This window comes from Alosa alosa, chromosome 13 (genome assembly GCF_017589495.1).
Source record: "Alosa alosa isolate M-15738 ecotype Scorff River chromosome 13, AALO_Geno_1.1, whole genome shotgun sequence".
Classification (NCBI taxonomy): Eukaryota; Metazoa; Chordata; class Actinopteri; order Clupeiformes; family Clupeidae; genus Alosa; species Alosa alosa.
This window is the reverse complement of record NC_063201.1, coordinates 24,820,927-24,832,542: the sequence shown is the minus strand read 5'-3', so window position 1 is coordinate 24,832,542 and position 11,616 is coordinate 24,820,927. Positions and strand designations below refer to the sequence as shown.

General features: G+C 38.5%; 1 protein-coding gene, 1 long non-coding RNA gene and 1 other non-coding gene across 3 annotated transcripts; 2 read left to right on the top strand and 1 right to left on the bottom strand.

The window, feature by feature from the left end:
• Positions 1-4,586: 4,586 nt before the first annotated feature.
• cd83 (CD83 molecule) lies at positions 4,587-7,142 on the top strand. The gene is made up of 5 exons (XM_048261292.1): positions 4,587-4,660; positions 5,035-5,162; positions 5,516-5,747; positions 5,909-5,991; positions 6,138-7,142. Exons 1-5 carry the CDS (start codon positions 4,624-4,626, stop codon positions 6,285-6,287), a joined length of 630 nt encoding a protein of 209 aa, XP_048117249.1. The 5' UTR covers positions 4,587-4,623; the 3' UTR covers positions 6,288-7,142.
• Positions 7,143-9,841: 2,699 nt separating this feature from the next.
• Positions 9,842-10,999, bottom strand: LOC125306147. Its single transcript, XR_007195502.1, has 2 exons — positions 10,946-10,999; positions 9,842-10,868 (listed from the first exon to the last, which is right to left on the bottom strand). It is a non-coding gene; the product is annotated as an uncharacterized LOC125306147 (long non-coding RNA).
• Positions 11,000-11,456: 457 nt separating this feature from the next.
• Positions 11,457-11,528, top strand: trnae-cuc. Its single transcript has one exon. It is a non-coding gene; the product is annotated as a tRNA-Glu (tRNA).
• Positions 11,529-11,616: the final 88 nt, after the last annotated feature.

Genomic DNA, 11,616 nt, shown 5'->3' with positions numbered 1-11,616 from the left:
CCTTCTGGGTAGATAAATAAGGGTCATAATACATAAGTCCTTAAAAGGAGCATGAAACTAAAGACACTGACATCCACATTTCTGTTTACATGGTATAATGAGGAAAGCTGGATGCTTCACAGGCATGTCATCTCCTCAGCATTGATCCAACGACACTGTGTTAGGTGCAGTACCGGGCTTTTCAGTACTCTGAACTGAAATGACAGGCCTCTAGAACATCTTTTCTCAACAGACTTTGTAAACAGTTATATAAATGTATACTATATAAATAGTATAAATCTCTATAAGGCTAAAAATATATTAAATGTTCACAAAATACTTAATACAAAAATAAAAAAAAATGCATAATACAAAAAACAATCATTATTTCCAGATAGCAGCAGTGCAACAATGTTTGCAAGGAAGATAGCAGCAGTGCAACCATGGTTGCATGGGAAAAGGCAATTAAAATTACAATAATAATAATATTTATTCATAAAGCACCTTTCAAGATACCCACAGGTAAGATTTACACCTTAATGCTAAGCACCCTAATACCCTCTTATATATTATTCTTATATATTATACTTATAATATTCCCCCCTGGGCCCTCGTACTATCAGTGAGGTCTAACCAGGTCTACCGTTAGCACCATTATCTAAGCCTGCTTTCTGAGAACAGTATAAAAGCTCCCTATATGTAACTGACCCCTCACCAGATGTTCTTATATTTATATAATTGTGGACATACCATTTTTCATAAAAATGTTAAAAAAGATAAAAACGCTTATTTTTTTGATTCCATGGTTCTACCACATTGTCTTACAGCCTATGGCATGTGGCAGTGTCATTTTCAGTCAGAACAAACATATTGGTCAAGAGAAAATCAACATTAAATCAATATTTGCCAGGGGTATGAATATTTTTGTTTTTTAACTGTAGATACTCAAGGGGCAATTCAAGGTCTCAGTAGCAGAAAAAGTAATATAAAAATATAACTATAAAATTGAAAGTGGCTGTGGGAAATGGTAGCAGCAACAACATATATATGAAAAATTGCAGTTGGAAGAAATTGTACATTTATACAGCAAAGGTAAATACAATGTTTCTTACCTGCTGATGTGGTTTATTATGGGTATGTACTGTAAAGGTTAGACTATGTAGGAAGTAATGTTGCGAATCGCTGATCAATCTGATTGCAATCACTGGTCTATCTTAATTAAAGTTAATTCAAAATCTACACCCATTACGATGCAACCCACAAAGTGAAACGAAATAGTGAGTCTGGTGAAACCAGGCAAATTTTAACACTTTTAAAAAATGCCCATATTTTCAGGATGTTTTCAGATGGGAAGTGAAACCAATTATCCGGCTGAGGCTCCAGGACTTTGGCCACAGAAATTCTTCCACAGGAGGACCCCAGCTGCAACACTAAGCACAAGAGCAGCGACCCCCAGAAGCCCTGGAGAAAGGCGAAGCGAAGCAATCTACCTTGTAATTACATCACCAAGATACAAAATCAAAAAACAAAATCCACAAATTGAGTAAATAATTATTATTATATGCTCAGTTAATTTTTACCAAAGTGATGATGACTCTTTAGCCATTCCTGGTGTGGCAGAACTGATGGTTTGACAGTAGTAGGCTCATGTTGGACTGTTCTTCCTGATTAAGAAATCAAATATGCAGGTGAATCGTCGTGAAACAAAAGTATGTGCTTAAAAGCTACATTACTAAACTGAGTGGTGGTATCATGTTGAATCTTACCTGTGAAATGAATTCTCTTCTCCTCCACAAACTACATAAAAAGAGGAAAGAATAGTACTTGTTAGACAGCATAGCAAGGACAAACCAAATTTCAACTCAGTAGAATGTACAAAACATAAATTAACATAATTTCCCAGCTATTAGCTGAGGTTTATACATTGATTTTGCAAAATGTCTTCAGCTATGAGGTTAATTCATGGGGACAGTTAATATGGCATTAATATGGTTTTATGGTTTGTCATTTTTTTACTTGCATTAAACTTGCACTGTCCTGCGGTTTATACACAATGCGGCTAATACACAGGAAATTACTGAACATACTGTACACTAAAGATATGTCAAAGACTGCCATTGTGCATCACTAATTCACAGATTGGGATAAATGCAGGGATCAAAAGAGTATTTATACCTATACTTATACATACACTCAGCCTATGTACTGCACCGTATTTATTAAGAATCGTTGCGTACCTGCGAACTGCACAGGCGGGTCAGTGTGACGTTCACGCAAGTGCTCAGACTGACGTTTCCTGAATGCAAACTCACACATGGCTCGTGACACTCCACCTTACCATCTGTGTAGGTTGCAAAGGGCTGGGGGTAGATGGGCCACACATCAGACTTTGAGTTTACCCAGGCTCAGGCACACGTCATGTTCAGGGACGGTTGCTTTACTTACCATTCCATTCAGTGACCAGACTTCTTCACATCGTGTCTCTTTGGCAGGGAACTCCGCAGCTATGTCATATTGCGATAAGCCCTCGTGACACGGATACTCCAGGCAGGTCTCGTGTACAGGTGTTCCACTGGCTGTGAGATGGAGCAGAAATCAGAAATCTGTGTACTGTTTTTTTTCTTTTCTTTTTCTTTTTGGGGGGGGGGGGGTCAGAGACTTTCTAATAAGGAGACACAGCACTTAAAGAATCCTCCATAGTAATGTATAGAGTTATATGGTTGGCATAATGAACTATGGGATTAGAATTTTCTCTGGGCTAAAAGCACAATAATATGTTCTATGAGGGTCCCCTGAACAGTACTTAGAACATGACTAACATTGCTATCATTGTGCTTATCACCCTTTTAGCCCAGACACTATTCTAATCCCAGTCATCTACAGGGTGGCTTCCTATAAGAGTTGTGTTTTCCTGCAGCATGACATGAAAGTGAAAGTGAAAGTGAACGCAACTCATCATATTGGGATTTTCCCAAAAGACATGGGGATTTTTTCCAAGGTGGTTTTAAATTATCTTTTAATTCCCTCCATGCTTTTAATGTACTGTTCATCACAAAACCTGCATGTTTAGTTTTTCTTAGAGAAGAGAGCTAAAAACCAGTGGCCTGCCACAAATTGGTGGTTATATGTTTATCCAACTTTCATCTGAACCATTGAGTATTTGCTTGATGTAGTATGCCTGTGCTGCAAGATAATACAGCTCCATATTTGGAAAGTTTAGCCTGCAAGTAAAGAAAATTCACGAGCGGACTGATGGTGTTTGTTTTTTTGTGTTTGTGAGTGTGGTTGTAGATGTGGATGTTTTGTCTAGATATGTTAAGTGTGTGTATGTGGGTGGGGGTGTGTACAGTAGTTGTATGGAATGTGGATATGGGTGTAGATGTGTGTTATGTGTATATGGGTGGAAGCCTATGTATATATTGTGTGACTGAGTGATTTGTGTAAATAGAGATTATGATTATGCAGCCACTTGCACAACTCCAACCCAACCGTGACCCCAGGTGGAGTCTGCACATCACACTCACAAGCAAGGAGAAATGCTGTGACTTCGATGAAAAAACACATACTATTGAGTCTACTATTATTTGTTTTAACCATGTGGATGAAATGCGCTATAAATAAACTTCACTTCAGTTGACTTGACTGACATATGGATAGGATTTTTAAATGTTTTAAATTAGCACGGAACCCTGGAGGGGTCATTGCAAGATATTTTTTGTGTATATCCACAAATCATTTGCTGAATTGCTAATCAAATTGTGCGCAGGTTTGACTAAATTGTAGGCCTACTATTTTAATTTTTGATAATGAGCGTACAACATGCGCATGATATGATCAAATAGCCTATGAACAAGATTTACTAAATTGAGCACACAATTTAATAAAACGTGACCATAATTTACTAAAATGTACACACAGTCTAATGACACCTCCCGGCTCCGTACTTTTGAACGTTTTGCTTGCTTCGCGAGCACGTGGGTAAAACTACGCTGGATGACGCACGCGGGGATTTCCTCCAAGGGTACTTTCCCTTGGGTAGGGTATAGTACTTTCCAGTGGAGGGGGAAACCAATGTACCACTGATACCTTACCTCTGAAGTGTTAAACAACATGGTCGATCATACACATTTACATAACATGTATTTATTTAGCAGACGCAAGCAACTAACAAAGCCCATATTTAGGAGATTATTTAAAATGCTGTTGTTTTCGCTTGTAGCCTACTTTCTTCCTCCTTTTACATACAAATCTGCAAAGAAAAGCCTGCGTGGACCAGGTCTATAGAGTTAAAGTAAATGGGTGAATTTACTCTATGCAAATAAGCTATTTTAGTAACAATTTTCTACTCACCTCGATTGCCAAACAGACGTAGAACGATAAAAATAAGTAACATTTTCAAAAAGAGCTCGGTAGGCTAATGCGGTGTGCAAAACTGTGTGCAAGAGGTGTCATCCGCCAGGTAAACGCAATCAATCTGATTGTGTGGGTTTGACAGTGAACAAACAACAACGACACCGACATCATGCATCATGTGACTTTTTTTTTTTGTAGCCTACCATGGTTCTCCTTTCAGTTGTAGCTTAGGCTATATAAAGACATACGCGCATTCTCTCATGTGAAAGTGAAGTTTTGAAGGCTACTACCATGAGCGTACCGGGAATCTGTTTCCTTCTCCTGTTGGGTAAGTCACAGAGTCATTGTTTTGGGAGTTTGTAATCCTGTCTGTACAGAATCCAAGATTACTAGTCTACTTATGTTCAAACAATACAGCCTCATAAAAGCACAACGCTTTTTTTAACAATTGTGTTCATTCATTTAGAACAGCAGCTTTGCTCTTTGAATTTACGAGGCATTAAAGTCACGATTTTAGAAAACAAAAATACTGTTAATGAATTAATGATGTGATGTTTATGATGTAATGATGATGACTGTAAAGTAAACTTGATTTAGAACATCTTCACAAGTGTGAATCTTGGAATCTTGAAAGTATGTTATCAACTCCAAAACACTGAACATTTGTATTGTGTACTCATTCCCTTTTTTATGTGTTTGCAGCTCAGCTTGCTGGCACAAGCAGAGGGAATACAATTGAGAAGACCTGTACCTGTGGAAGTGTCGCAGAACTGGCATGTATGGCTCCAGCAGAGCCAGGAGTCAGCTATCGGTCTGTCAGATGGTACAAGGTGAGTTATGATGATGTCATACAGTTCAGTGTGTCAGCCATGGCAAGGCATATCAAATGATTCATTATTATGTATTTGATTATGTTTGTATATTTTCATAGTAATTGAAGCAATAACTGTGTTGTTGACTAGATTCTCCTTCTCACAATGAGTGCAGTAATCCATAATATATATATTGACCATTGTAATAGGTATACAGTATGGATATGTCTTCTGTGTACAAAAACATATTACAGAAAGATATTAGCATAAAGAGGACAATGGTTAGATCCAAATAGTTATCTAGATGTTAAATGTTGATATGTTAAATGTTTTGTCCCATCAAAGTCTTATCTTATCTCTTTTACTTATAGATTGACAACGAAAATAATTTAAGAGGCCTTGTAAGGAAGCGTCTGTCTCCACAAAACAATACAGCTGAATATTACAAGGGTTTGATCCGCCATGTGGAGTTTGTCTCAGAGAACTCATCAAACCTCGTCTTACCCAATATGACAGCAAGTGACAGAGGAAGATATATCTGTTTGCTGGCTGCACCCTTGGGACATCAAAATCAAGAGGGAGAGGTCTTCCTTAGAGTCGAAGGTGAGTGAAGGAGAGAGAGTTAGAGAGAGCAAGTGTGTGTGTGTGTCTCTGTTTGTGTGTGTGTGTGTGTGAGAGAGTGTCTCTGTTTGTGTGTGTCTGTTTGTGAGAGAGAGAGAGAGAGAGAGAGAATCTCATGCCATTTTTTTAATTTATTTATGCAGGTTGCCCAAGTTATGATCTTTCAGAGTTAGTCTGGGCCATTGCTCTGCTCTCAGCATCGCTGCTCCTTTTATCCCTAAGCTATGTAAGTACTTCCCTCTGTACATTTCTTCTCATTGGTAAAGTTCTAGATGGTATAACATCTATAGCTTCACTACTACTTTATTAGTAATGTATAGCTGTATTACTACTGAACTGATATACTAAATGTTTTTTGTTTTATTTTACCAGATGTTTTTAAGGAACGCATTAAGGAGTAGCAAAAAGAAGCTACTCAAAGAAAGCCTTTGGAAGATGTCTCACCAGCATGAATCAGCAGGAAACATGATTTATGTTATGGGAAAAGATGGATTGAAAGCTTTCGAAGCTATTTATGTGTGAGATTCACTTATAGGTTGTTTCTTTTCTGCACTGTCAGTATTAGCTTAGCTGCTAACTAGGATTGGAGCAAGACTGAAGAAAAGCAGCCCATCTGACCGCTACTGCCAACTCACCAACCAGAGCATGTTGTGGTCATAGGCAGACCAGACGACCGTTGACTTAATTTGTTTGGAGGGCATCTTAGAGATCAAGATCTAAATGATGGACTGTTCACGGTGTCTGTCTAGATTATCAATGGTGACGACTAGGATTGTATGGATGGCAAATGAGGCAGCTGACCATCTGGACAGACTGGTATGAGAATGTAGGGTTGGTTGGCACATGCAAGAGGACACCACCCTATAGCTATATCAAGAGAGTGGTAGTGCCAGGGCTTCCCAAGAGATGGGGATCAATGAACTCCTGCCCATAACCGAAACACAACCTGCTACTGATCACAGCAATATAGATGATAGGGTCCCAGAGTCGGTTCATCCCTAACAGGGAAATATAGCAGTAAAATATTAAGACATAGTATTTAAAAATATTATAAAAATATTTAAAAGCTTAAATGTTATAAAATATAATGATATTGATTGAGATAAAGGCTAACAAAAAAGCTTAAAAACTTAATACATTTAACAAAATATAAATGAATGCAAATATTAACTGTATATCTTTGTTCAGCCTACAAAGTATAAAAAGTATTACAAATCCCTCCATGGCTGTGGAAGCTCATCTTGAGGATTTGGTTCAGAGCAGTAGATGTAGATATGGCTCTGATTTGGTTACGGTTACAGGGACATCTAGTGGTGAGGTTTCTGAATTAGATTTCAGAGAGAGAAATGATAGGCAAACATGTAAAGGCTTTTGCTTTGTTCATTCTGAGCTGTAGATACATAGTAGACTCCAGAGACCCACTCCCTATATGAGGGACCTTTTCTAAGCTTATAAAAACACAACTTGTATGTATTACACTAATGAGTGTATTTTATACATTCCATTTCTGCTAATAGATGGTCTGTAGCCTAATCCTTCAAACTGTCCCTTTAAAATGCCCCATTCCAGCTGGTTGAAAAGGGTAGAAGGCTGCATTGTCCCTTAAGAAGCATGTTCTTCTTGCCACTCCAGGACAATCTCTAAGGAAATATCTTATTCTCAATGCTGGCTAGTGTATAGTAAATGACAGAGAATGGTTTCATACCTTGGATGAGATTCCTGGATTTTTTGGGGGGTAGAGGGTTGTTGTTGTTATTGTTGTTGTTGTTGTTGTTGTTGTTGTTTATCATTTTTTATACAAACGAAACAATGTCACCCAAAATGTGAAAACTACTGACACTGAATGTAGGCTATTAGTTAAAATATTAATGTAATTTATTTAGGCTACTTCCACCACTGTGAATTTACTTTTCATTTCTTCTTTGATAAATAAATATACAACTGCTTACATATATTTTCAAAGCTCTGTGTCCTCAAAACTATACACAAATCCAGTTGATGCTCTCACAAAATGCAAAATGCCACATATCTCCTGCAAAATGAAACACAGCATTCAAAATTGTAAACACTTTCATGCACTTGTATTTCCATATACAAGATCTGCAACACACTGAAACAACCACCACACGTAGTTGGACGGAAACCAAACTTTTGAAAAAGCTGTTTTTTCCAAAGACAGAAATTATTGTATTTGTGTCTGTGTATTTGTGTCTTGTCTCGGAAGTAACTTGATTTCCAGCCTAATGCCACACTTATTCACCAATGCTTCACTCCTCACATGTGTAAACATGCATTACTTTACTGAACACCATCCAATCATTGCCTTAGGCGAATAGATATACACCCAATTGTCCCCCTTTACCAACACACACACACACATATATTTTGGTAAGCCTATTAAATTGCTTATTTACAGTGTATATTTCAACTTTACCCTGTAGATGACTTTCATTCTTAAATATCTTAAATGTCTTTAATTCAATAATCAAGACGTACATCCCCAACCGCCCACTGAGGTCTTCTGATGAGCGTCTGTTGTGTCGACCAGTAATAAACGCTATAGGTAATTCAAGACTTCCTCCATGTTGGTGGAATGAGATTCCGTTCCTGTGATAGTTTTTGGTCGTTTAAGAGGGGTCTAAAGACATTTTTCAACATGCACTTAGTTCTTTAAGTTCTTTTTATGCTTTATGGTTTGTATAATATTGTCTTATTTCCATCAGGCTGTTGATTAATTTGACATTATTGTATATTGATATTCTCCTTAATCTTACCACACTATTCTTTTTATATTATTGATTGAATGGACATTATTGAGGCTATTGCTATTCTCTTTATTATAGTTTGAACAACATTATAAACCGTTCCCTGTAAATATTATATTGTTTTTGTATTTGTATGTCACTTTGGACAAAAGCGTCTGCCAAATCCCATAACATAATACCATAAATATAAGCCCATGAAAGACAGACGAGTTTTAGGTTTTGGCAAACAGTAGACCTACATAAAAAAAGACATAAAAAAGACAGAGCTTTGAAAATGTGTGTAAACAGTTGTAAAAAACTGTAGCACGCAAACAGGCCCAGGCGGGCTGTTGTTGTTCAAGCTAAGGTGCAATTATATTTCCATAGGCTGAGTAGTCTGGTAGGAAGGAGGGGGTCACCTGCACCCGAAAGGTATTTTTATTTAACCTAGTTTTTTGTAATCCTTAAGGTGTCTAGAAAAGGAATTGTGATGTTCCCCACGCAAATTATTGTCCCATATGTGTTTTTTTTGTATCATCTTTTGTGTCCGTGCTTGATTTTCGGCTGTAAAAAAAGAAAACTTTAAATCTACATAGAATCTGAACAATACATCCTACAGACACAATCCACCCCAATTTCTTTTCATCTTTCCACGAGGAATTGTTAGATTTGAGGATTGTCATGATTAGATGATGTATGGTGGTATTAAAACACAAATAAACACCAAAAAATGTAAAAAAAATCGGTGACATTGGATCACTGGAACTCCTCCCCTATGGACCCTATTGATATATGTTTTCTAACTTTTGTATTTTTACAGTCTTTAAGATGTCTAATGAGCAAATGTTGATGATCCCTACTTGAAATATTGTCACATGTTGGTCCAAATGAACATCTTCCATAGTAAGGAGTTACTACTCAAACTGTTATATTGGTATTATATTTATTGAAACAAAACAGAAAACCACTCATATAGTCAAATATGTGTGTATATAGGGTTTAACAAATCCCCATTAGAATAAACTGAAATAGAAAAGAGTGATTCTAATCAAAGGTCAAAAGGTGAAGGGCAATGATGTCTTTGGTGTTTATTTGAGTTTTAATACCACCATGCATCATATAATCATGACAATCCTCAAATCTAACAATTCCTCATGGAAAGACGAAAAGAAATTGGGGTGGATTGTGTCTGTAGGATGTGTGGCAAGTGGTAGAGATTTTACACAATAGCTGACTACGCCACGATGGGACTTTCACCCAAAGATATAATTCAGAGATTAATATCCTTAACCCAGTAAGGCACTCAGGTTCGTAGAACTGACAGAGACATGGTTCCATAAAAACAATTATTTATTTTTACACTGTAAATTCACATACACATAAAACAGGAAGAGGGCTGAGGCTTACCGGTGGGAGGGCAGTGGATAATAATGAGTATCCGAAGGAGGCACCCAATCACACGTGCTTGGTCTCTCACACACACACACACACACACACACACACACACACACACACACACGGCAATGATGCACTCAGTGAGAGACAAATGTCACAGCACACAAAGATGGGAACCCATCACCACCAGGAACTGCTCCCACTTTCGGCTCTCAGCACCTAAACAGAGGGGACGGACAAGGATTACAGACAGCTCACATAAAGTGTAACAAAGTAAATCAAACAACAACCAATAAAACAAACAGTCACACTAAGGATCCGCAGCTTCACAGTCTCCCCTTAGTGAGGACAAAACAAATTAACAAAGATTAGTGCAAACAGAAAGACAAATCACAAAACAAAAGGTCAACACTTTGACGATCAACAGCACTAGGAGAAACGGCCTCCAGTCAAGTGTATAAGAAACAAAAGAAACAGACAGACAAACGTAGGCTACAAACAACACAGACAATAACAGGATGCAATGCAGAACAGCGAAAAACAATCAATAAAATGGGGTCCGTTCGTCAAGCACCCATTCCTTCCTAACGAGCGCTATAGCACCCGAATGAGTTCCAGTGGCTTTCTAGTCCAAGGCCTCTATGCGTAGTCCCACTAGCGTAGGCTACGACAAGCTAGCTGCAGGCCACGTTAACCGCGGGACCAGTGGTGCTGATTAGACGGGCACATGAAGAAGTCGTTGGCTAAAAATTACGTAGGCAAAGCAGCAGAGTTCTTATCAATGTAGCCAATTGACAGCCGCTCCCCTGCTACATAGTGATCCCTGGAACACACAAAATACTCACTTAAAACGGGAACTACTTGAGTACTTCACTTCGTACAAATGGATATAACATACCCGGGGACTGCACTGGACGCACATCCAGCCAGCGGGAGGCCAATGCCGCACAGGGAGGGGGACACTCTACGACAAAGCACTAAGTGTGAGTAACAATATAAAAAGACTTTACCAGTAAAATAGCACAGGAAGCGTGATCATACCTGCGGCGATGGCAATGTCAGGACGGTAAAAAGGGGCGGGCCTTTGACGTCTGGCATAACACAATGAGGGTCCTTGAATTTAAATAGAGGCACTGTTGTACTGAATCTGATTGGCCCATATCTGGCTACCGAGAGCCACTCACGATGCTGCCACCTGTGCTTGAAGGAAAAGTGGGCACTGCACCACTTCATTCTGCTACAGATGTATTGTTCAGATTCTATGTAGATTTAGAGTTTTCATTTTTTACAGCTGAAAATCAAGCACGGACACAAAAGATGATACAAAAAAACACATATGGGACAATAACTTGCGTGGGGAACATCATAATTCATTTTCTAGACACCTTAAGGATTACAAAAAACTAGGTTAAAAAATATACCTTTCGGGTGCAGGTGAACCCCACCTTCCTACCCTACTAGAGGGTAGAACGGCTCGTAATGCCAGTAGATGTCATCTACAGATATGCTGGTACATAGAATAAAAGGTTACACGTCTTGCCCTTTCGCATAGTCCCTGGTGGTCTAGTGGTTAGGATTCGGCGCTCTCACCGCCGCGGCCCGGGTTCGATTCCCGGTCAGGGAATAAAGTTTTTATAGGTAGGCTAATGCATCGTTCCGCAGTGATGTACATCCAGTGATTAATGAAATGCTGACAACTCTCGACCAATCAG